Source organism: Saccopteryx bilineata, chromosome 1 (genome assembly GCF_036850765.1).
Source record: "Saccopteryx bilineata isolate mSacBil1 chromosome 1, mSacBil1_pri_phased_curated, whole genome shotgun sequence".
Taxonomy (NCBI): Eukaryota; Metazoa; Chordata; class Mammalia; order Chiroptera; family Emballonuridae; genus Saccopteryx; species Saccopteryx bilineata.
In genome coordinates, this window is record NC_089490.1 from 132,264,615 (window position 1) to 132,292,302 (window position 27,688).

At 42.5% G+C, this 27,688-nt stretch overlaps 1 protein-coding gene across 2 annotated transcripts in view; it reads left to right on the forward strand.

Moving 5' to 3' along the window:
• The first annotated feature begins 587 nt into the window (after positions 1-587).
• ADRA1A (adrenoceptor alpha 1A) overlaps positions 588-27,688 on the forward strand; it is a 115,161-nt gene continuing 88,060 nt past the window's right edge. For both annotated transcript variants that reach the window (XM_066253245.1, XM_066253244.1), the window contains exon 1: positions 588-1,877. In XM_066253245.1, the coding sequence (XP_066109342.1) occupies positions 995-1,877 (883 nt within the window). In that variant the 5' untranslated portion in view covers positions 588-994. The remainder of the gene's footprint in view (positions 1,878-27,688) is intronic.

A 27,688-nucleotide genomic window follows, 5' to 3' on the forward strand; every position in this document is an offset into this window, starting at 1 on the left:
CTCGCCGGCTGCAGTAGCGCCTCGCGGGCTTCAGGGATTTTAATTTCACCGCAAGTCACCCGGCCGCCGGGGGGCTGCGGTTTGGGCTGTATTTGCTTCGGATTTGCACCCCGCCAGTGGCCGTGCGGCGGAGCGCGCCAGAGCAGGTTCCCAGCGGCGGGGGCATTGCGCGCGGAACACCTCTCGGGGGCACACGGTGGCAGCCTGGCTAGCCGCTCCGGGACCGCAGAGTCTGTGAGGCTCCCAGCCGGTTCTACCCGTCGAGCCCGGCACGACCGCGATCCCTCTTGCGTTCGGTTTACACCCCGCCTTTTTGCGCTCTTTCAAGAAATCGCCAGCTAGCTAAAGCTCTGCAGCCGCCTGGGATTTAGCAAGCAATTCACATTCAGGACCCCGTGCCTGCTCTCCTAGAAGCTGGATCTAGCACGAGTCCACCGCTGACTATCTATCTACACTGTGGGCAATTGTGGACCGGGAGCAGTGAGTGCCCAGATGTCAACAATCCCCTCCTTTAAGGGTCGACGGCAGACCGGTACTTGCTTGTGGTTTGGGAGGAGACTGGCGCTGGATTTTTGAATTCCAAATAATGTGCAGAATGCTGAATCTTCTAATCAGGACAGATCAGCCAGTGCAGAGAAGAGGACTCTCGTAATCCTGGGATTGCATTTTGCAATTTGTCTCCTCGAGTTTGGCGCCAAGCCTCGGGTAGGTAGGGAGTTGGGGTCTGGGGCTCAAGGCAGCGGGTGGAGGGCGTCCACGGGCAAACCCGCGTGCCCCTGGCCATGTCGTCTTTAATGCCCTGCCCCTTTGCGTGGTCTTTTGAGGGTTTACAGGGTTGGCCCTGGTTGCTCCCCACCTGCGCGCTCTCTGTCACCCCTATCCAATTCTAGTGGGCAAGACTCCCTCAAGCCGAGACCTTTTGATTTTCTGCTCCCTCGTTCCCGTCTCTGCCCCAGTCCCCAACAAGGGGACCTCGGCCGACCTGGCTAGGACCATGGTGTTTCTTTCCGGAAATGCCTCAGACAGCTCCAACTGCACTCACCCTCCGGCACCGGTGAACATTTACAAAGCCATACTGCTCGGGGTGATCTTGGGGAGCCTCATCATTTTCGGGGTACTGGGGAATATTTTAGTGATCCTCTCCGTGGCCTGCCACCGGCATCTGCACTCGGTCACTCACTACTACATCGTCAATCTGGCAGTGGCAGACCTTCTGCTCACCTCCACCGTGCTGCCTTTCTCTGCTATCTTCGAGATTCTGGGTTACTGGGCCTTTGGCAGGGTCTTCTGCAATATCTGGGCGGCGGTGGACGTCCTGTGCTGCACCGCGTCCATCATGGGGCTCTGCATCATCTCCATTGACCGCTATATCGGCGTGAGCTACCCGCTGCGATACCCCACCATCGTCACCCAGAAGAGAGGTCTCATGGCTCTGCTCTGTGTCTGGGCGCTCTCCCTCGTCATCTCCATCGGGCCTCTGTTCGGCTGGAGGCAGCCGGCCCCGGAGGATGAGACCATCTGCCAGATAACCGAGGAGCCTGGCTACGTGCTCTTCTCGGCGCTGGGTTCTTTCTATGTGCCGCTGGCCATCATCCTGGTCATGTACTGCCGGGTCTACGTGGTGGCCAAGAGGGAGAGCCGAGGCCTCAAGGCCGGCCTCAAGACCCATAAGTCGGACTCGGAGCAGGTGACGCTCCGCATCCATCGGAAAAATGCCCCGGTAGGAGGTAGTGGGGTGTCCAGCGCCAGGAACAAAACCCACTTTTCTGTGAGACTCCTCAAGTTTTCCCGGGAAAAGAAAGCAGCCAAAACTCTGGGCATCGTGGTTGGCTGCTTCGTCCTCTGCTGGCTGCCTTTCTTCTTAGTGATGCCGATTGGTAAGTCTTTGCAACACTCCATCTTAGTATGTAGGGTTTTCACCCTCTTTCCGGTTTGCTGCGGGAGATTCACAGTCGGGGTGAGTCAGGAAGGATCTGCATTTCAAAACAGCAAAGCCAGGAGGGCAGTTTGGAAAGTCTCCCTTGTAGAAACGTAAATTTCCATTTCCTTTCTACTCCAATCTCATTTATATTTTGCCCTATGGGCACTTTTTCAACTACTGTAAAGTGGCTTTCAACTGGTGCAGATTAATTGCTCTCTTTAATAAGAACGTCAACTTTTCTCAGTGCCGTTAAGCCTGTGTTTAATTTAAATACATCCCGTCCTCTCTCTGTAGGAGTCTCTGCCAACTTAGGCAGGGCTGTGGAATGCCCCTTCCACCTCTGCTGTTAAGGAGTGCTAATTCTCTTGGCCTAAATAAGCACCATGCTTATTCTGAACACATGTGTAATTTTACTATTAGATTAGATTATTCCTAAAGATTAGTTATAATGGTCTGCTTATGCTCTATCTCTGTGTTAATTATATGTCCTGAATTCCATATGGAAGAAATTATGGTAAGCTTCTGACAAGAAAAAAAATTATTTTATGTCTATATCAATTCAAGATTTAAATACTTCAATATAACGTTTCCAGTAAGAAAGACTTTCCCTTTTTTTTAAAATAGTAAATATTAAGGCTAACACTACTATTATCCAAAGCCGTTCAGAAAGTTGCAGCTGACACAGTTTGAAAATAATATAGTAATGTTATAAATCCTGTTCTTGCAAATGCTAAATTAGCTGTTGTTAAAACTCACTAGCCCAGAAGTTTCAGCAAGCTGATCCACTTGGAATAGTCATCTATTTCTGAAAAGTTTTCATGGATTCCAAAATGGTTGTTTGCTATTTTTAGTTTGCAAGTTCAAATATAGACCCACATATTGGTTGGTTATCCACTAACTCTAGCAAACAAAAAATTATGATAAAAATTAATGAAAACCTGCTTCCAGCACTTTAGAGCCAAATTTAAATAGTGTGTACTTAAGAGTACTTTAATTGCAACTCTGTAATAATAGCAGCTATAATTGAGACATTTGACAATGATTTTTATTGCATTTGTCATCTCAACAACTTACAATATGAAGTATGCATTGTTACCCTGAAATCACATTGTGGGCAAGGGGTTCTTCAGGTTCCAGAGCTTCACTGTCTAATGCCATAGCCATTAGCCACATGTGACTATTTATTTTTTATTTTTATTTTTATTTATTTATTTATTTTTTGTATTTTTCTGAAGCTGGAAACGGGGAGGCAGTCAGACAGACTCCCGCATGCGCCCGACCGGGATCCACCTGGCATGCCCACCAGGGGGCGATGCTCTGCCCATCCAGGGCGTTGCTCTGTTGCGACCAGAGCCACTCTAGCTCCTGAGGCAGAGGCCATGGAGCCATCCCCAGCGCCTGGGCCTTCCTTGCTCCAATGGAGCCTTGGCTGCGGGAGGGGAAGAGAGAGACAGAGAGGAAGGAGAGGGGGAGGGGTGGAGAAGCAGATGGGAGCTTCTCCTGTGTGCCCTGGCTGGGAATCGAACCCGGGACTTCCACACACCAGGCCGATGCTCTACCACTGAGCCAACCGGCTAGGGCCCACATGTGACTATTTAATGTGAATTAAAAATGAAAGAAAATTAATATTCAGTTCCTCAGTCCCACTCATCACATTTTTAGTGCTCAGTAGTCACATGTGGCCAGTGGCTTCGGTTTTGGACAGCAGAAATAAAGAGGATTTTATAATTGCAGAAATAAAGAGGATTTTATAATTGCAGAAATTTCTTTCCAACAGAGGCCCTTCTGAGGCCTCTGCCTCACCTTTTGCTGTCTGTCCATTGTTACTGCTTACTCTGCCCCTGGAAGTACTTCACAACTTTGAATTTAGATAGTACTCTCTACGTGAGCCACTGCCTGCTTACCTAGCTTCTGCATCCCAGCTTTTACTCCCCCTGAGGTTTGCACACTCTTGTGTCCATGCAGCTCAGCAAGTGTTTACTGAGCAGTTGTTCGAGATGCTCAGAATGAACAAGAAGGAAAAGTCTTTGCCAGTAAGATGTTTGCATTCTTTTGGGGGACATAGACATGACCAAAAAAATATGTTAAGAATTCAGGATTATATACCTGCAACTACTATAAAATACTATTGAAATTAAAAGTTAAAAACAAACAAACAAAAAAGAAAGCAAGAATAGATAGATTAATATCAGATCAAGCATACTTCAGAACAAAGAAAGCCAGCAGTGGTTTCTGTTGGAATCCATGGGAGTCCAAAGACCAGAGTAACAGGCTTTATTGAAAGGAAGAAAGGAACCCTGCCGGGCACTTCTCAGGGGACAAGAGTGCCCATTACAGACTAGGGGTGAGTTATATAGTGTTTGGGAGAGCCTGAGGGGATACTGAGGCAAAAGTCCTGGTATGTCCGGAATGCTCCTCCTTGGGGGGCTTCGAGCATGTGGGTGTTGAATCAAAAGTCCTGGTATGTCCGGAGCCCCTTCTTGGGGCAGCTTGTCAGCTTTTTGGAATTTCTCTGTCTCAGGGGCGATAGTCCAGTAAGGGTGAGGTCTGACAGATAAGCAGAACATCAAGAGGGCAGTTTGAAATACACATACCTATCAGTTTCCAGAAGTTCAAGAGGGAGGGAAGAGTAGGAGGGACCAAGGGGATTTTTGGGGGTGTGACACTATTCTGTACGATACTGTAATGTGGATACCTGACAGCCACCCATTGTCAAAGCTCACAGAACTACACAACACAAAAGGTGAACCTTAATGTAAGCTATGGACTTTAGTTGATGATAATGTGAACACATTGGTTTATCAATTGTCACAAATGCACCACACTAATGCAAGCTGTTAATAGTAAGCAGAGGCATATATGTAAACTCCACCCTTCAGACTGCAGTCCGCACCCCCCACCTGCCCCAGTGCCTGCGTACATGAGATCACTTTCTGTTTCAGAACAGTAGGGAAAACTGTTCTAGAACTTGCTGGCCTCCCCTCCCCCAGCCCAGCTGATCTCACCTGGTTGCTGGGCATCTGTTTACCTTAGAGACAGAACACTCTGTGGGCTTTGGCGTGGTCAGATGTGGCCCACAGGACATGGGCACTCAGGGTCAGCTGTGAGCCCAACCAGGCATGGAGACCCCCACAGCCTCCGCCCCGCTGCTCCTGGAGCACCTGTGCGTGCTCTGCGGCGGATCTGAGAGCTCCAGACATGCCCGTGTCTCCCGTGCATGTTCCTGGGAGACCCTGGTATGGGCTGTGTGTTGGTGTTTTTGATAGTAAAGAGACAACACACTTTAAGAAGTGTGAAGGAACTGGGCAATGATGTCTGAGGAAGACACAGTGAGAGTATTGAGCCAGTGACACACACGATGACTCCCTCAGGCTGCCTGGGTGGTGTCCCCCACCCCCCAGACCCTGTGCTACTTAGCACTGAATACAAACTGAGCAGGACAAGAGCATGGCTCTACAAACAGCCTGGAAGAGTCAGGCTCCTGAGCTTTCCCAGCTGACTGATGAAAACTATCTCAAAAGCATCAGAGATAAATGGAGAGCAACTTCAGAAGAAAATAGTGAATGATTTCAACGAAAAAATTCATTTTTCAGAAAGTCCACAATGGCTCCACCAAGAAATCATGCGATGGAGGAAGAGAGTCCGGGAAAAGGAGCAGGAAAAGGGCTGGAGCAGAGACACAAGCGGAGCAGGTCCTGAAAGAATTACTATCAGTGGCTAAAAACCTGCCGCAGACCGTCCTTGTTTTGATTCCCTTAGTGATCACTGAGATCACTCCAAGGCAGGTCAAACAGAACAGGGAAGCAGAAAATGCCGATCACCCCGCCCTTCAGCCACAGGTTGATCTGAAGGGTGTCCCTGAGGATGCCCACTTCAATGTGTCCCTTCAGTGTCCTGAAGAGAAACACCACGAAATAGCCAGATATTTGTGGTACCAAAAAAATGAACGAAGAGTTCATAGAACAGAAAACCAACCCCCAATTCAAGGAAGCATCTTTGTAGCGTGTACATTCAAACCTAGAAAGTGAAATTCAGCAGCTGAAGCGAAGTTTCAAAGGCGTCCTGGATCCCATGCAGATTGCTGAGTGCAACGTCAGCGAAAACAGAGGAGGAAATGAGCTGCTTAGAAATGGAGAAGACACGTGTCACCGTGTGCAGACACATGCACTCTGCCCAGCAGACACCCCTCCCCCGACCCCCACAGGAAGATGGCCCAGACCTGGGCCAGGAGCTGGGGAGAAGCACCTCCTACTGCGGAAGGAGATGGTCTTCTGCGTAAAAGCGTGGAGGGCTGGACCGCAACCCTGCCGACCGAGAGAAAGCCCAAGGAGGTAAGGAAGGGCAATGATCACAACAGGCAAATGCTGGCCAAGGTCGAGTCCAAGTTCCAACCTTTCCCAAGTGGCCCCTTTGCTCCCGCGGCTCCACCTGCAGCCCGCAGGCCTGGAAGTGTCAGGGGATCCCATGGGTCATTAGGCCCCCCAGCAAGGAGGGACATGGCAGTAAGAGCTCAAGGGTCACCAGCAGGTTTGACTCGGTTTCCACAGCATCTAGGTCCTGAACACCCACAACCACTCAGAACATCTGTATCATTTCTCTTTAAATTAGTTTTGGTTGATTTCTTTTTAGTTTAGCTACTATTATTTAATTGATGCTACAATTCCTCTTACTCAAGTAGATACTGCATTATAATTTTAAATTAGTATTTTAAAATAACTTCACTTAAAAAAGATAATAAAGTTCATTTAATATTAAAAAATAATTCAGGGTTAATAAGCACTGTTTAAAAAGTCAACAGAATAAGAGGCCAGAGAGTAGCAGGACAATGAAGGGTGAGTGAGGCTCAGGAAAGTCCTCTCTGAATAGGTGATGTCTGGGTACACACCTGGCTGAGGCCAGGAGCAAGCCTTGCAAAGTCTGGGAGGAAGAGCTTTCTGGGCAGAGGGAACTTCCAGTGCAAAAATAGGAAAGAACCTGACTTCTTCAAGGCAGAGCAAAGAGGCCAGTGTGGCTGAACTACTGAGAATGAGGAAAAGACAAGTTTGAAGTGAGATTGGGAAGACAGCCATGGTTAAAGTAATGTGGATTTGTGGCCAAGTAGGATTTGCATTTTATTCTAATTGTAATGGGAAGCCAGTCATTCAGAGGGCTTTTAGCAGGCCAGTGGCTGGCCTTAGGTTTTGAAAAGACCATTTAAGTTGCTAGGTGGAGAGTGGGCTGTTCGGGGTGAGAGTGGGAGCAAGGAGACCGGTTCGGAATCTGTTGGAGAAATCAAGAGGACAAAGGTCTTGATGCCTCCACTGAGTTGAGACAGGTGGAGGTGGTGAGAAGTGATCACATTCAGCACTCATTTTAAAGGTAGAGCTGACGTGTTTGGACAGAGGAACACAAGAAAAGAGAGGAATTAGAGATAACTTCTAGGTCTGAAACCGAAATAACTGGGTAAACAGTGCATTTGACAGGAATTGAGAAAACTTGAGAATAATAGCATTGTGAGGGGCTGGCGGGAGTGTGAAGGATGCATGTTTATTTTGTATCACACATGTTGAGAAGGGTCTATTAGACAAATAAGTAGGGATGCCCAGTAGGTAGTTAGATTTATAAACTGAAGCTCAGAGGAGAAGCTGGGATACTATATATAAATCTAGGACACATCAATATAGTTAAAGCCACAGAAATGAAAGGACCTACAGGTGAGAAAGTATGGAGAAAGAAAGAAATAAGATCCGAGCCTTGGGATATTCTGATATTTGAGGGTTGAGAAAAGGAAGAGAACCACCCAGCAAAAGAAATTGGGAAGGATTGGGCAGGAAAAAGACTGATATCCCCAACGCTGAATGGAAATGCTTCAAGAAAACAAGAGTAATCAGTTGTGTCTCATGCAGCTGCCAAGCCAAGTCAGAGGAGGACCAGGAACTGAGACTGGACTTGGCCAAGTGGAGGTCTGTGCAGATATAAAGAGGTCTTTTGAGGGTAGTAGTTTCATTGGAGTGATGGAAACAAAACTGGTTGTGTGCTTTCTAACTAGAATGGAAGATGAAGTAGGAACAGTGAAATAGACAACTCTTTGGAAAGATTTTACTAGACAGTGAGTTGGGAAATAGTGTGTAACTGCAAGGATCTAGAGAGAATTTTCAAAGGTGGGAGATTTGATATCATGTTTATATGATGAGAATGGTGGAATAGGGAGATGCTGGTGGTGCATGCAAGGAGGCGATGGGACTCAGTACCTAAATAGAGGATTGGGAAATGATGAGAAGACACAGTGGGGTGGGAGAATCTCCTTGGAATATGTTTATGTCCTCAGTGAAACAAGTAGAAAGATCATTCACTTAGAGTGAGGAAGGAATAGGAAATGATGGTCATTTGAGGAGCAAAAGAAGATGTGACATGATGGTCATTTGAGGAGCAAAAGAAGATGTGAAATATTAATCTTTGAGGTGAGAGAGTGAATAGACCATGGAAATTTAGTAGAGTCACCAGGAAAACCTGAGGAGTCCTGTGTGAGACTTGTGGTCATACATTTAAAACCCAGTCAAGAAGGTTGTATGTTGCTCTCTAATACCTAAGAAGCTGGGATCATAGGGACTGTTACTGATGACTGGCTAGATCTAGGGTCCACAGTGAAGAGGGGTGCTTGTGAAGGGACATAAACTGAGTCAGATACAGAGTCAATGGAAAAACTCAGGTGATGATAGATGGTTGGGAGGTGACCGCACTGCCTCCAGGAACATGAGCACGGAGGGCTGGGCGCTGAGGCCCCCTAGGGTGGGAACCATGGTCTAAGCTTCCCTGCTGATCTGCTCTCTTGGGGAGTTAGTGATGTTGAGGTGAAGACGTTATGGTGGAAGGCAATTGTAGTAAGAGAAGAGTACCCAGAATTATGGGGCTTTCTTTATATCCTAATAATGTGTTGTGACAGGAAGGAAATTGAAAATTTATAGTTAACAGTATTTGACTAGGTTGCTCAGTAGGTGAAAGAGCCCAAATCCTACCAGGTCTGTGTTGCCCTATTTCTTCTTGACACCAAATGAGTAAGAGACTCTATCTTCCAGGATTTGTTGACTGTATAATAAGGAGCAGGCACTGAGTCATACAGAATAAAAAGGTAAAGCACAACCTGGCCCCTCAAGGACCTCACAGCCTAGTTCAGGAGACAAATTAGATGCACATTATCACAAGTCTATGAAATTGGTCCTCAAACCAATATTACCAAGGCTAAGAATTGTAATAGTTAACCATGACTGAAGGCCACTGTGGAAGTATTTAGAAATATCACTGTTAACTAAGCAGGCATTTGAAGGCTGACTACTTCTGCTGGGCCACCCATAAGATGTTACTGGTTTTTAGTACATTTCCATGCACAATGTGAACGGAAGAATAAATACGCCATTATCATACACAAGGGACTTGAGCTCTTTTTTTTTTTTCCTACAAAGACAGAGAGAGAGTCAGAGAGAGGGATAGATAGGGACAGACAGACAGGAATGGAGAGAGTTGAGAAGCATCAATCATTAGTTTTTCATTGCAACACCTTAGTTGTTCATTGATTGCTTTCTCATATGTGCCTTGACCGTGGACCTTCAGCAGATCGAGTAACCCCTTGGTGGAAATCCAGAGCCCTTTCACAGGAGGGGAATCACTTTTGAGGTTGCTATCAGTCACTCATAACGTGGAGTGAATGTTTTTTAAAAACCAAGATTTGGTTAAGGAGGTGAACAGAGAGACTATGGTGTTAGGCTTTAACCTCTAAAAGCAGAAAGGGTGAAGAGTGTGCCTCACATGAAAGACTGGGCACTGACTGTATGTATCATCTTGGCCTATTTTATCCTTTTGTCTGGATACCACCAGCCCCGGAGGCAGTGTGCTGGGTGGAGAAAGTGTTGGCCTGAAATTTAAACTACGGCATCTTTTTTAATCAAATAGATGATGTTTTATGGGGTAGCTAGTAATTTTATCAGAATTCAGGTGATTCATAGACCATTACTGACATACGTTCATAGAAGGATGTCACCATGAGCAGTGGATGCCCCTGGAAGTCTGAGAAAAAGAGAGCATAAGAGAGAAAGAGATGAAGGCAGCCATATTTACTGAACACATAGTTATGTATCTAAACTCTGGATACACTATCTGATTTACATACAAAATAGGCACTATTATTGGACCTGGCTATTGCTGTTATGTCTGAAATCAAAGGAAGCAGTGTTGGGCTGAGCTGTGGCTTCTGGGGATCCAGGAAGAATATATTTTAAAATGGGATGTCTTTGGAGGAAAGCAAAGCTGGCAAGAGGCTTATCAGGTGGAAGTAGAAAGTCAGTGGCAAGGATTCATTTATTCAGCAAAATTTTAGTGAGCACTTACTATGTGCCAGTCTGCTAAAGAATCACTGGAGATAAGACCAACAAATCCTGCCCAAATGGAGCTAACCATCTGCACAATTAAATACTTAGAAAAGTTTCAGATGGTGATAAGTGAAAAATAGCAGAAAAAAGGGAAGCTGCATCTAGTGACATCTAAATGACAGATAAGGACTCATTCTCATGGATGTCCAAGAGATAGTGCTGCTTCACTGCAGGTACAAAGGGATCAGACCCCTGATTCTTATGGAAAAGGTTGATCTCTTGGAGATACTGGTGTAGAGAGAATCTAAGAGCCATTATGATTTCAAGGTAAGAGATCAGTTTTTCAATTATTCTTTCTATACCACAAACCACCTCAAGATGTCGTGGCTTAAAACAACCCCATTTTATGGCTGGTGATTCTGTGGGTAGGGAATGAGTCAAGACCCCGTTTGTCCAGGTACTGGGGCTGGCTGTCAGAATTGGTGGCCTCCCTTGTCTCCAGTGGTCTAGACTAGCTTTCTTCTGATACGGCAGTTCTAAGAGGTAAGAACAGATGCTGCAGTGAAAGCAAGTCACGAAGCCAGCAAGTCAGTAGGTTCAAGGAAGTAGACTCATCTCCTGATGGGCGAGTAACAGGGAGGTGCCCAGGAGGATGGGATTACTGTGGACATTTTCTACCCCATCTACCTCCCAAACCTCTCATACAACAGTTTTCTTTCTTCCACCTGTTATTTATTGAGCTGGGCTTTATGCAATGTGTGGAATAAAAACAGTTGAGGTCCGACCCTGGCCGGTTGGCTCAGTGGTGGAGCATTGGCCTGGTATGCAGGAGTCCCAGGTTCGATTCCCAGCCAGGGCACACAGGAGAAGCGCCCATCTGCTTCTCCACCCCTCCCCCTCTCCTTTCTCTCTTTCTCTTCCCCTTCTGCAGCTGAGGCTCCATTGGAGCAAGGTTGGCCCGGGCACTGAGGATGGCTCCATGGCCTCTGCCTCAGATGCTAGAGTGGCCCTGGTTGCAACAGAGCAATGCCCCAGATGAGCAGAGCATCGCCCCCTGGTGGGCAGGCCAGGTGGATCCCGGTCGGGCGCATGCGGGAGTCTGTCTGACTGCCTCCCCGTTTCCAACTACAGAAAAATACAAAAAAAACCCAAACAAACAAAAAACGAAAACCAGTTGAAGTCCTTGTCTTCCTGCAGGTTTCTAATCCCCATGGGGAGATAGACATTAATTAAATAACCACATAAGAAATCCTGGCTGGCCTGATATTCATGAGGATTTTCCAGAGGCTGGTGTGGCCAGAACTGACAGAGTGAGAGATAACTGGTGTCAAATGAAGCTGAGGAAAGAGAGTCCAGACCAAAGAAGCCTTCAGAACCATTCTAGGAGTTTTCTTGTTTTTATCACATGACGAGAAACAGGGATGACATGATCCAGTCTACATTTCAAAAAGTCCAAGGCTTAGTGAAAAAAAGACTGTGGCTAGACCAGTTGGGAGACCTTTACATGGAACAGGGGAGAGATATCCTGGCAAGACACGCCTTCGCACACGTGGTTGAAAATATGTATAATACTTCCGTGAGCTGCTGCAGGGTTCTGGAATGCCCCTTTTGCCACTGCCTCCACAACACAATGACGAGAAAAAATTTTGCTGCTCATAATCATATAAACAAACTTGGCTTTACCCAAATGGTAGCTCTTGCCGCAAGATAGGTCTGTTGATGAAGGTTTACTATCATATCCAAAAGATTGTGCTGCAGGCTCAGAGGACGTCTACAATGAGTCCTAACACTTTCAACAATAGCTGACTTTGAGATCAGTCTGCAGAAGGCAGGTCATTACTGTGAAGAGACGGCACCTAGTGACTACTCATTGTTGTCTTTTGTTACTTCATGGTTTCAGGTTTGGACATGAGGACATTTTTCTAAGGCCTTTTCCTTGTCCAGCAGGTTTGCTGTCTTTAAGCCTTGTTATTTTTAACAGCTGGACGCTTGCCTAATCCACGCCCTCCATATATTTTATGTCATTTATATTTTGACTTTTGGGATGTGAAATAGCTTGTCTGTGCTTTTCGGTCATATTATATATAGTTATTTTTTTAAATTTTGTTTCTATTTTTAAGCTCACTTTATATATTGAGAGTATTAATCATTATTTATTGTGTATACTGGGCTGCCAGTTTTCTCATGCTGTATTCAGATAGGCTAAGAAAAATGTAGCTTTTTTATTTTCCAAAAACCAATGTGACCTTTTTTATGAAATTCTATGGGAGCACACACATATACATTTTAGTTAAACCCAATTAGATCCTGTCATTTAAACCTCTTTTGGATAACTCAGCCTTTCATATTTCCCATACGTTGTTGATCAGCCCCAGGGGCTCACATTGCCTCACGGTAGTAGGTGGCGGGGGGTGGGGCACTAAGGAGATGTGACAGGACATTGGGCCTTCAGCTGACACTACACTGTGATTTTTAGTGCCCTGCCCTGGTAACTCTGGTCCAGTCTACTGACTGGTCCCATTCATCAAGCACTTGTTCCATAATGAGCCTAAGTTTGCTGCTCCCTGGCAATGGTTGTCAGGTCTTGATGACCCAGCCCCACTCAGTCCTCACTGCGAGAACAGATCCTCTGTGTCTGTCTTCCATTTGTTTCCTGGCTGTGATGCCACCTGCTGTATTGCCATTGGCCAGGGAATCACTTTGTCCCTCCATCCCCCATAATCACTTCTCAATGAGCTCCTGAGCCAAATTGTCAGCCATGTTCCATCTCTGTCTCAAGGCACAGAGAGCCCTGTGGGCTCCCTCCACACCACACCACCCATTCCACACCATGCAGACGTGGCAGTCCAGCGTGCTCTATGCCCAGCCACACTGGCTACCACTTTAATTGATGCAGTAACCCTTCTGTGCCATCTTCCAGAATGAATGGGGGGAAAAAGCAACTTCACTCCTATCTTCATCTTCTTAAATGCCTCTATGGTCCTTGTTGAGAGGGGAGCCCAGTACAAGCACTCGACTGCCTCTTTCCACTACTTCTTATCCCATTTTCTTCCACAGTCCACCTATACAGGGTAGAGGTCCCTTTTTCTGGCTAAGTGGAACAGTCTTCTGAACCACATTCTCCTCCTTCCAGGGCTCTATCCACCTTTTATGACATCACAATGGCAAGATTTCAGGCAGAATGACAAGTTTACTAAAAAGTGAATAAAGAGGAGTATTAAACAATAATATAGTCCTTATACATGTTTAGCAACTATTTCCTCCATTTTTTTGCATTGTATTGTTTTGTGGCTTTTTACCAGTACAGTATATAGACATTTAAATTTTTTATATAGTCACATATTTTAATGTGGTTTTTTTTTTCATGGATTGTGCCTTCTCAAGAATTTTTGCAGACATCTTCCATGATGTAAGTCAAACCACCTCTGTTTCCTCTTAGTTCTTTTACCATCATTTGTAATCTATCTAGAATTTATTTTTGTACATCGGTAGGTGATGTCTAACTATATTTACTTTGAAATTGTTAGATATTTTTTGAAGACCTAGAGTAATTTATTCTTCCCAGTCTTATTTGGAAAGAATAAATTATATTAGACTTTTGACTCTATTTTGGGACTTCCACTTCTGTCCCATATATCTATCTCTCTATTCTGGCACTGGTACTGCATTATTTTAATTACTGCGGTTTCATAATACATTTCAGTATTTTCTGGTTTAAGTCCCCTGGATGAACATTATTTTTCAAAATTATTTTTCGTCCTTGCACATCAATTCCTCCCAGAAGATTCTGAACTCATTTTGTTAAGTTATACCCCTGTCCCCACCACTAACATACACACACACACACACACACACACACCCTGCACATGTCAATCATAATGTATAGATTAATTTGAAAAGTGATATCTTTATGACACTGAGACCTCCTGTTAAGAAACATCACCTGTCCATTTTTATTTTTTATTTTTGTAACAGAGAGAAGGACAGACAGACAGGAAGGGAGAGAGATGAGAAGCATCAATTCTTTCTTGTAGCTTCTTAGTTGTTCATTGATTGCTTTCTCATATGTACCTGGACTGGGGGGCTACAGCAGACTGAGTGACCCCTTGCTTAAGCGAGCGACCTTGGGGTCATGTCTGTGATCCCACGCTCAAGCTGGTGAGCCCACGCTCAAGCCAGATAAACCTGCACTCAAGCCCGATGAGACCACACTCAAGCTGAATGAGACCATGTTCAAGCCGGCGACCTCGGGGTTTTGAACCTGGGTCCTCTGCGTCCCAGTCTGCCGCTCTATCCACTGCACCACTGCCTGGTCAGGCTGTTTACATTTTTAATCACACTCACTATCATGTGCTGGAAAAGAGATAATGACAATGAGTTGGGGAATGCTGTTTGGTATTTTGACATTTAATATGATACTCATTATTGGTTTTAGATTAATAACCTTCCTCATATTGAGAAACTTTCTACAGTTTATAGAGAATTTAATAAAAAATGAATTTTTAGTTTCATCAAATGCTTTTTTATATCAGTGAGTATAAACTTTTTAGGGACCATTGTATGGTGACAGAAAATGGTCTGACTTTGGGTGATGGAAACAGAACACAACAATTCTAATGCTATAGAGATGTTCACCTGAAACCTTTGCACTCTTATTGTTCAATGTCACTCCATGACATTTAATTTCAAAATAAAAAAGAGAAAAATAGCCTGACCTGTGGTGGCGCAGTGGATAAAGCGTTGACCTGGAAATGCTGAGGTCGCCAGTTCGAAACCCTGGGCTTGCCTGGTCAAGGCACATATGGGAGTTGATGCTTCCAGCTCCTCCCCCCTTCTCTCTCTCTCTGTCTCTCTCTCCTCTCTCTCCCTCTCTGTCTCTCTCCTCTCTAAAAATGAATAAATAAAATAAAATAAATTTTTTTAAAAAGAGAAAAATAATATTTAGCTTTTTGTTGACACTGATTTAATAAATGTAATTTTTTAATATTATTCTACACTTCTATTATTGAATAAAATTCTGATCAGTGGTATTATTCCTTTTATATGTTGCTGCATTATACTAAATATTTCTGGTTTGTATCTGTATTTCTATGTGAAATTACTATATTTTATTGCATTGTACTATCTTTGTCACATTTTTCTTTTTCTTCTTTTTTTTTTTTTTCCTGTATTTTTCTGAAGCCGGAAATGGGGAGAGACAGTCAGACAGACTCCCGCATGGGCCCGACCGGGATCCACCCGGCACGCCCACCAGGGGGCGACGCTCTGCCCCTCCGGGGCGTCACTCTGCCGCGACCAGAGCCACTCTAGCGCCTGGGGCAGAGGCCGAGGAGCCATCCCCAGCGCCCAGGCCATCTTTGCTCCAGTGGAGCCTTGGTTGCGGGAGAGGAAGAGAGAGACAGAGAGGAAGGAGAGGGGGAGGGGTGGAGAAGCAGATGGGCGCTTCTCCTATGTGCCCTGGCCGGGAATCGAATCCGGGACTTCTGCACGCCAGGCCAACGGTCTACCACTGAGCCAACTGGCCAGGGCCTCTTTGTCACGTTTTGGTATCAAGTTTAAGTTCATAGAGCGAACTGTGACACTTTTTATTTTTTTCTACGATCTGGAACAGTTTAAATAACATAAGAATTATGTGTTCCTTGAAGGTCTGAAAGAACTTACCCATAAAACATTTGGTTACAGCTCCTTTTATGGCTGCAATTTCTGGAGACCAGTTTCTGTTTCTTCCATGAATAGTGGGCTATTCTGATTGTCAGATTTGATAGAGTTTGTTTTCTTATTTTCTGTTTTCCTTTTCATTGAGGTTTAACATTTTAGCCTAGAATTCACATGAAACTCTGTAATAGTTTCTTTCTTTTATATCCTTCTTTCTACATCATGTATTTGTGTTGTCTTTCTTTTTTATTCACTGAAGTGTCCTAGAAGGTTGTTTATTTTATTAGTGTTTTCAAAGAATTTATGTCCAGGATTTATTAATCATTTGCATCTGCTTTCCAGTCACTAATTTAATCTCTAGACTTTTGGAGAGGGGTTATATTTTAGTCTTTTTCATTAGCTTGAGCATAATGTTTGGTTCATGCATTCTAATTCTTTCTGGTGTTGAGCTAACCACAATCCCAGCTGTCCCTCCCTCACTGTTTTGTGAGGTAGTACTTTGCTCTCATCCGGTTGCTCTATATTGCCACTTTTAATATCTCCTTTGTTTCGTTGTTGACAGGAGAGAGTTTATTATTTTGTTGTTGTCGTTGTTTGTTAATTTGAAAACAATTGGTACTTTTATCCCCACTTTTAAAAAAATTAATTTCCAACTTGCTACATTGTGGTCAGAGAATGTGGAATTTACTGAGGTCTTTATGACTTAGTATATGATCAATAATTAGGATATTTAATGTTTAAGAGATATATGTTAACTAAACTTTAATAGTGTTTTTTTAATTTTTTTTAAACTTTATTTATTCATTTTAGAGAGGAGAGAGAGAGAGAGAGAGAGAGAAAGGGAGAGAAGGGAGGAGCAGAAAGCATCAACTCCCATATGTGCCTTGACCAGGCAAGCCCAGGGTTTTGAACCAGTGACCTCAGCATTCCAGGTCAAAGCTTTATCCACTGCACCACCACAGGTCAGGCTTTAATAGTGTTTTAAAGATATTTTTCCCCCATTATTCTTTATCTTTTACTTTATCCATCATCTACTTTATTTGTCAAATATTGAGGTAGGTATGGTAAATCATCCCATTGCTACTGGAAATAACTCTTCCAGTTATTTCTTAAAAATTTAACAGGTTTTGCTTTATACATGTTGGTGCTGTTGCTTGACACTTAAAATATTAAGTCAATGATATCTTCATTTAGACTTTTTTGTTCTATTTATTTTTCCTTAATAGTATATTTTAAAAATATAATATTGTAATTGCTAATACATTTTTCTTTGCATTTGCCAACATATCTTTGCTCACATTTTTATATATTAGCTTATGCATATTGCATCCAAGTGATTTTTTCATAGTCTGTGTATTCACCTGGCTATTTGTCTTTTAATAAGGATTTAACTGATTTTCACCAATTGTAACATAGATTTGATTTTTGTCTTTTTGTTTTATGCTTTCTTCATTCTTTTTCTTTTGTCTCTTGCAAAATGGACCTTTTTTTTTTTTTTTTTTTTTTTGCTTTTTAATGCTGCAATGTTTTGGAAAGGTTGTCTCCTATTTTTTAATTCTCCTAGAGGTTTCCTTCAAGATTTCAAAAGCATTTTTTAACTTTTGTGTTACTCTTACCACTAGCCTACCACCTACCACCTTTGCCCATGTGAGGAAAAAAGTTGAGCATACTTCTTTTTCTCCCCTCCTGGAAACTTCTTTCTTTCAGTTAATAACATTTTGCATTTTAAATCTAGATCATTTCTATTACATTTTTGTCTTACTTAGTTTGTTCTTTGTATCTTTCTATAATTTAGTTTAGTGTAACACTAATTGCCTTCTTATTACATACTGTGATTTACTCACTCATGAGCTCTGGATTTCACCTTCTCTCCCATGTGGAACTAGAACTGGCAAACTATGACCTGTTGACCTGTTTTGTAAATTAAATTTAAAAAATTTTTTTAATGATCAGAGGAGAGATAAGAGAAGCAGACTCCCACATGTGCCTTGACAGGGATCTACCCGGCAATACTCATCTGGGGCAATGTTTGAATCAACCCAGCTATCCTCAGCACCCGGGGCGGATGCTTGGGCCAATCAAGCCATGGCTATGAGATGAGAAGAGGGAAAGAAGGGGGAGAGGGAAGGGAAGACAAGCAGATGGTCACTTCTCCTGTGTGCCCTGACTGGGGATCAAACCTGGGATGTCCACAAGCTGGGCCAATGGTCTATCCACTGAGCCAACTGGCCAGAGCCATAAATAAAGTTTTATTGAACACAGATATGCCTATTTGCTTACAAACCATCCCTGGCTGCCTCTATGCTGCAGTGGCAGAATTGAGTGGTTGTTAGAGAGACTTCATGACTCACAAGGTTTAAAATATTTACTATTAAAGAAGTAACTATATAATGCCAAATAAAATTTTACCAATAAAGGCATAAGCAAAACACATTTTCTAAGCCTTTACATGCTTAAGGCTAAACACATGAAAGACAACTTTTCAAAGCATAGAAGTCGTTATTTTTTTTTAATTTCAAAATATTGTTGTTGTTAGTCCTTTGTTTCTTGGTATTTCACACTTTATAAATTACTTGAGACCAACTTACTTACTGATTTTTTGTCAAGTATTCTTTTTTTTTTGGTCAAGTATTCTTTTTATTTATGTATTTATTTTCCAGCCAACATGCTTATAAAAGAGTTTCTCTAATCAAATTAAAAGAATATCTTCTGGAAGTTTCTGGTTTGGTGAATACGCTTTCAGAGCTATTTTCTGGAACCCAGTGCACGTTTTTTGGTACCCAGAGATTACTTCCTTCACTTCACTCTTCTTCTTGGACTGTGTACTAGCTGTTTTTTGGATCTCCTATATCTGCCTTTCTTTTTTCTTTTGCTTCTTTGTCTTATATTAGTCATCATTTCCCATTTTGTTCTGACTCCCATTTGAATTTCTTGTGTGATGTATTTCACCCTATTTAGCTTTGGTAATAGACAATGTCCTCCACATTTCTTCCACTCCACTCCGTGTCTCTGGCACATTGCTCCATCTTCATTATTGCTGATAGTCGTTTTGTAAACCCAATAGCTCCTTAAGTCTCTTTCAATACAACTTAGAGATTTTCTTCCATGTCACTTTTTTAAAGATAGACTTGTGCTCTGATTTCTCAAATTGATATTATCTACTCAATAGCTGAATCTCTTCAACAGAACAATAATTCTTTTTGTTGCACTTCATGGATAACCTAGTTATAAAATTTTAAATGGGTTCTGTTTGGAAGTTGGTGGGTCCCTGTCCAAATCTTTCAGATTCAGATGAAGGGGAAAAGAACATAATTGCTATCATTGTAGTTTAAATTTGCCAGAATCCAGATCTATTTATCCATAAGGAGCAAAGAAGGAGGTGGAAGAAAAAGGTTTCACTTTTGTGCAGCAGAGTTTCTTTGTTCTGTTTGGCACCAATGGGTGCTGTGGCTTCACCCCTGGGTGGCATGACTGGTCCCCTGGAACCCTTGTCTCAAACAGCCTCCTTTTCCTCATCTGCTGACCTTGCCTGGAGAAACTAAGGGGCTTCCCACCCCATGTAGACCTCAACATTAGCACTCTTCTCAGACACTAAAGTATAGCTGAGATTTGTCTTTGAAAAGCCACCCCTGAGTCTGCTTGTGCCCCCAGCATCCATTATGCCAGGCCCCTGGGGGTGCCACTGAGCAGTAACTGGGAGCCATCTTACTTTTACCTCCTGTTCTTGAGATAAACTGAGGATGTATTTGCCCTTCATTCCTGCTGTTGTTACCAAACTACAGTTTTTGGAAATTTCTCAGAGATCCTGGTTTGTGGATATTGCCCTTCCCTGGTGTTTTTAGCAGGGACATAAGATTTTACCCATCCATAAATTCTTTTAGATTTATTAAGAATTTAGAAAGGGGATGAAGAAGCTCAGCTTGATCTAGAAGTCACTGCCACAGCTCAGGCACCTTTCTGCATTGATACCAAAGTGTGACACGGGAATGAGAATAACCTCAGTGTGAGTGTTTCCTTGGGGCTGTGGCAGTGTGTGGCTTAGGATGAAGCAGTTAGAGGAAGGCATCCCTGGGGTCAGACATTGATCAAGGCCCTGTACATATTGTTCAGTAAGCTGAGCCTTTTCTGCAGCATGAGAGCAAGAAGATTAGATGAAATCATGTGAAGTGTTTAATGAGTCTCTTTCCAGGAAAAAGAAATGAATTAGTTCATATATCTGATGTGATAGATGTTTGTCTAGTCTAAGGTGTTATAACAGTACCACACAGACTAGATGTCTTAGAGTTTGAGATCAGGTGCAGTGTGGTTGTGTTATGGTGAGTGAGGGCCTTCTTCCTGCTTTACAGAGGGCCAGTTTCTGATTGTATCCTCACGTGGTGGAGAGAGAGCAAGTTCTGGTTCCTTTATCTCCTAATAAGGGCACTAATCCCATTACAGAGGCTGCACCCTAATGACCTCTTGTAAACCTAATTATCTCCCCAAAGCTCCACCTTCAATACCATCACATGGTGGGGGTGGGGATCAGGGCTTCAACATCTGCCCATTGTGGGAACACTCAGTGCCTAACAGTGGTGTGTGTGTGCTACTATTGTACTGAATTCAAATCCCTAAACTAGCCTGTGTGACAGAAGCTGCAGTGCTCATGTAGAGAAGCAGAAACAGAGGTACAACAGAGATGAAGTCACATCTTGCTGGAGCTGCGTGGCTGCCTGCCTCTCCTGGAACAGAGGAATGTGGTGGTGGTGGGGGGTGTCACCTGGCCATGAGTTAAAAGCCCTGGCTTCCTTCTCCTCATCTGTAGAGAAAGGACTTTCATGAGGCCAGTGGCTCTCAAGTGTCTCATCTTTGGAGCAACTTGTTCAAACAAAATTCTACTCAGAAGCCCCAGACATAAAAGTGGTAACAGGGGCCATGCTTTGGTTGAAGCAGCCAGGGGACTCTGGGTCCTGGACGGAGGCAGATTGAGGTTGGTTGAGGCCCCAGGTGCAGAAGAAAATATTGGGCCCCTTAAAAAAAAGAGACAGGGAAAATAAAAATACACGTTAACCATATTTTTAAGTAAATAAAAATATTATATACTATTAATGTTAAAATTGCACATATGAAACCAACTTGGTGTCATTAGAAAAAAGTGTAAAGTTGGGGTTTTGCAGGGTCCCTCAGAAGTCAGGGCCCAGGGCACATGCCTGGTGCGCCCACCATTAAATCTGCCTCTGGTCCTGGATGCTCAGCTCTGGCCCTCCTGCAGGCAGTGACCACTGAGGGGGATCAGGATTGCAGGTTTCTCTCTGTGCCGTCAGTGTCTGGTTCTGAACTCATTCAATGGTATCAGAAGTTCTGGCAGGAATTCGGTGTGCATTTTCAAAGGAGAAGGGGAGAAGTTGCCGAAGGGCACATCAGTTATTATTATTCTGGAATGCTGGCACAGAAAAAGGGTTTGAAAAGGGAACATTGCACACTTTCCTTCTTTTTCTTTTTCTTTTTTTCCCCTGTGCTATCCACATTTAGCTTATTGCCAGGACCTGTAGTTTCCAGGGAGAAACTTAATACTCACACATCGATTGTGTAGTTTGATACATTCTAAGGAGATATGTTTTTGAAATTTACCTGCAATCGGTCCAGTGTTTTTAAAAATGATATTGCTGACCTTAGGAAATAACTAAAGGACAATCTCAGAAGTCGATTTTTTAAAAGGAAATTCTAGAAGAGAATGAAATCCCAGAAGAATAAACTATGCTTAATGAAGTCATAGCAGTAGTTCTTAACCAAGGGAGAACTTGCCCCCCCACCAAGGACATTTGGTTGGCATATGTGGAGACATTTTTGCTTGTCACAATGTCATGATTGGGGTGGCAGGTGCTACTGGCATCTAGCAAGTAGAGGCCAGGATGCTGCCAAACATGCCACCATGTACAGGACAGCCCCCGCCACAAAGAATTATCCAGCCCAAAATGACAATAGTGCCAAGATTGATAAACTCTGGCTTATAAGAATTTGTGGAAGCTATCAAAATCTTTAGAAATACTACATTTAAAGCAGAACACCAAATTGGTTATTCGTAGGTTGTTTTGGGGTTTAGTGGGGTTTTTTTTACTATATTTTCAACATCTTGGCTAGTGATTACAAATAAATGGATGTTTCCAGATGCGTTAAGTTCCCTTAAAAGGTAATAGTTGTCTAGTCATCATTTTTCTGGTAAAATTTATATAACAGAAAATTCACTATTTTAACCATTTTATTTATTTATTTATTTATTTATTTATTTATTTATTTATTGTATTTTTCTGAAAATTCACTATTTTAACCATTTTATTTATTTATTTATTTATTTATTTATTTATTTGTTTATTTTTTGTATTTTCCTGAAGCTGGAAACGGGGAGAGATAGTCAGACAGATCCCGCATGCGCCTGACCGGGATCCACCCAGCACGCCCACCAGGGGTAATGCTCTGCCCACCAGGGGGTGATGCTCTGCCCCTTCGGGGTGTAGCTCTGCCGCCACCAGAGCCACTCCAGCGCCTGGGGCAGAGGCCAAGGAGCCATCCCCGCGCTCCGGCCATCTTTGCTCCAATGGAACCCTGGCTGTGGGAGGGGAAGAGAGAGACAGAGAGGAAGGAGGGGAGGGGGGTGGAGAAGCAAATGGGCGCTTCTCCTATGTGCCCTGGCCGGGAATCGAACCTGGGTCCCCCACACGCCAGGCCGACGCTCTACCGCTGAGCCAACCAGCCAGGGCCTTAACCATTTTAATGTGTATAATTTAGTAGCATTTAGTACACTGACAATGTTGTGCAACTATCTAATTCTGAAATGTTTTTATCACCCCCAAATGAAACCCAATACCTACACATAATCACTCTCCATTTCCTGCGTCCCATGCCTCTGGCCACCATCAGTCTTCTTCCCTCTGTCTGGATTTGTCTTTTCTTGATTGTACATATGAATGGAATAGTATAATCAGTGACCTTTTTGAATCTGGCACTTCACTCAGCATGATGTTTTCAAGCTTTATTCATCATGTGCCATCTATTTGTCTATACTTCTCCTTTTTACAACTGAATAATATTTCATTGTATGAGTGCCATATTTTATTTATGCATTCATTAGTTGATGGACATTTTAGTTGTTTATACCTGTTGGCCATTGTGTACAGTTTTGTTATGACTATTCTTGCGAAAGTTTTTGTTCAACTACCTGTTTCTAATTCTTTTTGATGTGGACTTAAAGTGGAATTGCTGGGTGACGTGATACTTACATATTTAATTACTGAGGAACAACAAACTACTTCTCATAGTGGTTGCCCCAACTAACATACCTCCCAGCAATGCAAGACAATTTTAGTTCCCCTACATTACCACCAATACTTATTTTCCTTTTAATGATAAACATTCTAGTAGATATGAAGTAGTATCTTATTTTTTAGTGGTTTGGTTTTGTATTTCCCTAATGGCTAATGCTGTTGAGCATCTATTCATGTCATTCTTGTCCATTTGCATAGCTTCTTTGGAGTAATGTCTATTCAAGTCCTATGTTCATTTTTTAATACCACATCACATGCTTTATTTGGACTTAAACACTTATAATTTCATTTTAAACACTTGGTTGACATACATTTTGATGTATGGAGTTAGGCTATAGAGGATATATACAAACCAAAGTTCAATGAATAATAACAGGATTTTCGAAGACTGTGTGTCATAAAAAATACAGAGAAAAGAAAGACAACCACACATTCATTAGCTCAGAACAATTTTTAAATTTGCTTGTCTTTTGCTGTTGAGTTGTAAGTGCTTTATATATTTAAGAATTTAGATTCTTATCAGATATGTGATTTGCACATATTTTTCTCACATTCTGTCTGTGGATTGCTCTCACTTTTTTGACAGTATCCTTTGATGCACAGATATGTGTAATTTTTATGAAGTCCCATTTATCTACTTTTTCTTTTGTTGTTTGTGCTTTTGGTGTCATATCTGAAAAAATCATTGCCTAATCCATGGTCATAAAGACTTATCACTCTGCTTCCTTCTAGGAGTTTTGTAGTCTTAGCTCTTACAGTTCAGCCTTTGATCCACTCTGAGGTCATTTTTATATAGGGTGTGAGGTAAGGTTCCAACTTCATTCTTTTGCATGTGGAAATCCAGTGGTCTCAGCACCACTTGCTGTTGGAGAGACTATTCTTTCCCCCATTGAATGTTCTTGACAACTTGTCAACATTCCATTCACTATAGATATATGGGTCATTTCTGGACTCTCAGTTCTCTTCCGTATTCTCTCTATGATTCCTATGTCAGTTTCACATTGTTTTGATTACTGTAGCTTTGTATTAAGTTTTGATACTGCTACCCACTATTTTCTTGTACATTTTTAAAAGGTTAATGGAACCTTTCAAAAAGATTGTCTCTTTTTGAGAAAAGTATATAGGATAGTACACAATTCTACCAGAATTCCTAAGTTCAAAAGCTCTGAAGACAAAGAGTTCTACATTCCTAATTTGGGGCCAAAACCTGACCTGATCAGAACTAATCTGATGCTGAACAGCATCTGAATTCATATGAATCTATATACATGATGAGATCTATGAGAACATAGATTTCAGAATATAGAAAACATAGAATATAGAATGTAAAAATCTATATTTTATACAATACATCGAGTTTTGGAAAGATTTATATGTTTGATTGTGAGGTGCTGCCCCACACCCCACTGGTGGTGGTTACAGTGCACAGTGTATGACCTGTATTGCCTCCATAAAATTTGAAAAATACCCCAACTCCAGTAGTTTTGGAAAAGAAATGGTAAACTTGCATTATTCTATTCAATATACAGCAACAGTGGTTATCTCTGATGTTCAACCTCTGGTGATTTTCCATCTTTGATTAAAAAACAGTAGAAACCAATCATCACAATGTGTTTTATGTAACTGACACTTATGCCTCAAGTGATTTGTATTAGGCAATGTATTAGGCACTTTTATCTCATTTAAATCTGAAGCACAGATTCTGAGTCAAAAGGCAGTTCCATCTTTGATTTTTTGAGGAATCTCCATACTGTTTCCCACAGTGGCTGCACCAGTCTGCATTCCCACCAGCAGTGCAGGAGGGTTCCCTTTTCTCCACATCCTCGCCAGCACATATTCTGTGTTGTTTTGTTGATGAGCACCATTCTGACAGGTGTGAGATGATATCTCATTGTGGTTTTAATTTGCATTTCTCTAATAATTAGTGACATTGAGCATCTTTCCATATGACTGTTGGTCATCTCTATGCTCCCTTTGGCTAAGTATCTATTTAGATCCCTCGCCCATTTTTAAATTGGGTTGTTTGCCATCCTGGTGTTGAGTTGTGTAAGTTATTTATATATTTTAGAAATTCACTCCTTATCGGATGTATCATTGACAAATATGTTCTCCCAATCTGTGGCTTCCCTTTTCAATTTGATGATGGTTCCTTTGCTGTGCAAAAGCATTTTAACTTGATGAGCTTGATATAGTCCTATTTGTTCATTTTTTACTTTGTTTCCCTTGTCCAAGGAGATATATTGGCAAAAATATTGCTATGAGAGATGTTTGAGATTTTACTGCTTATGTTTTCTTTTAGGAAATAAAAGACCTCGTAATCCCACTGCTGGCAATATATCCTAAGAAACCCAAAACACTAACCTGAAAGAATGTATGCACCCCTGTGCCCACTGCAGTGCCATTTACAGTAGCCGAGATCTGGAAACAGCCCAAGTGCCCATCAGGAGATGAGCAGATAAAAAGGCTGTGATACATTTATGTAATGGAATACTACTCGTCCATTAAAAAAAAAGAGAGAGAGGAAATCTTGCTTTTTGCAACAGCATGGATAAACCTGGAGATTATTATGCTAAGTGAAATAAGCCAGTCAGAGAAAGACAAATACCATATGATTACACTTATATGTGGAATATAATGAACAAAATAAATTGACGAACAAAATAGAAACAGAGGCATGGACACATGGAACAGTTTGACAGCTGTCGGAGGGAAGGGGTGATGGGGGCTGGGTAAAAAAAAGGTGAAGGGATTAAGTAAAAATATATATGTATATAACACATAGACACAGAAAGCAGTGTGGTGGTAGCCAGAGGAAAGAGGATGGGGGTACATGGAAGTGGGCAAAAGGGGGGAATGGGGATAGAAGGAGACTTTGCGCTGGGAAATGGGCACACAATGCAGTGTGCAGATGATGTTTCATTGAGTGGTATATGTTAAACCTTTATGGTTTTGAGAACCATCGTCACTCCAATAAATTAAATAAATAAATAAAATTAGAAAAAAACAGAATTTTGGTTCTACCAACAAAACAAAACAAAAAACACAGATTCTGCAAGGAAAACAAATGTAACAACCATTGGCCAATGAAAAGTTAAGCATAGTTGTTTTTACCCTTTTTTTTATAAATCAGGAGAAACTCTAAAGAAGAGCTGTGCCCTGAATTCAAGGCTTTGCTTAGCTCCGGTAGGTGAGAAACCAAGAAAGTTTTTCTCTTGCTGTTGGGTAGCTACTGTCTCTGGTCCGGCCTCCACACGAGGACTGTCCCTCTGCCTTTTACAGTTTTGTTCTGGCTCATCTCTCTTTAAAGGAAGCAGACTTGCCCAGATTCCCTCTTACCTCTCTGTGGCCCTCTGCAGCCATCATGGGCTGTTTGTGATTTACAGATAATTCTTCTCCTGCAGATTAGTTTACATAGTCTAGAATTTAGCACTTTTCTCAGTTTCTTTGATCTAAACATTGCCTTATTGAATCATTCTTTAAGGTGCAAATGCTAGATCATTGCTGAGGTGCATGCCTTTAGCCTCTGGTTCATCCAATCCTATACCCTTTCTTTCTTTCTTTCTTTCTTTCTTTCTTTCTTTCTTTCTTTCTTTCTTTCTTTTCTTTTCTTTTCTTTTCTTTTCTTTTCTTTCAAAATTCAATGAGAGGAGAGGAGGCAGAGAGATAGACTCCTGCATGCACCCTGATCAGGGTCCACCTGGCAAGCCCACTAGGGGGCGATGCTCTGCCCATCTGGAGCATTACTCCATTGCTCAGCAACTGAACTCTACTTAGCACCATGGAGCCATCCTCAGCCCCCTGGGGGCTAACTCAGTCCACTTGAGCCATGACTGCAGGAGGGTAAGAGAGAGAGAGAGAGAGAGAGAGAGAGAAGTGAGACAGGGAGGGATGGAGAAGCAGATGGGCACTTCTCTTGTGTGCCCTGACTGAGAATCAAACCCAGGACATCCACACACCAGGCTGATGATCCACCACTGAGCCAACTGGCCAGGGCCACCCTATTTTTCAAGTGTTATTTTACTTAAGTCCATAGTTTCCTTACAAGGTTATAAGGAGGAATTTTTTATCATTGTTTTGTCTGCCTAAGAATGGAGGCTGAGAGAGGTTAGTTTACCCAGTACCATCAATCTAGTATAGAAGGTTCGTCATGATTTTTCCTCTTTGGTGCATTAACTTCCTCAGTAGAACCATATTGATCAAATGGCCAGCAAGGCATTAGTCATGCTGCCATCTCTAGGAAAAAGTAGAAAATCCAACACTTTCTACACTAACCGTCATGATAAGTTCATATAATGTCCTGGATGAAGGGGAGACATAGACATTTGAGAGAAATTAAAGCTAGAAAAAAGCCACAACAAATAGAATCATGAACAGAGAATGAGGGGGATCAGGGAGTTAATTATTAACAATGTAATTCTAATAATGTTCACTGGGTCTCAGATGTTTTCACGTTCAGTTCTTTTCCTGAACTT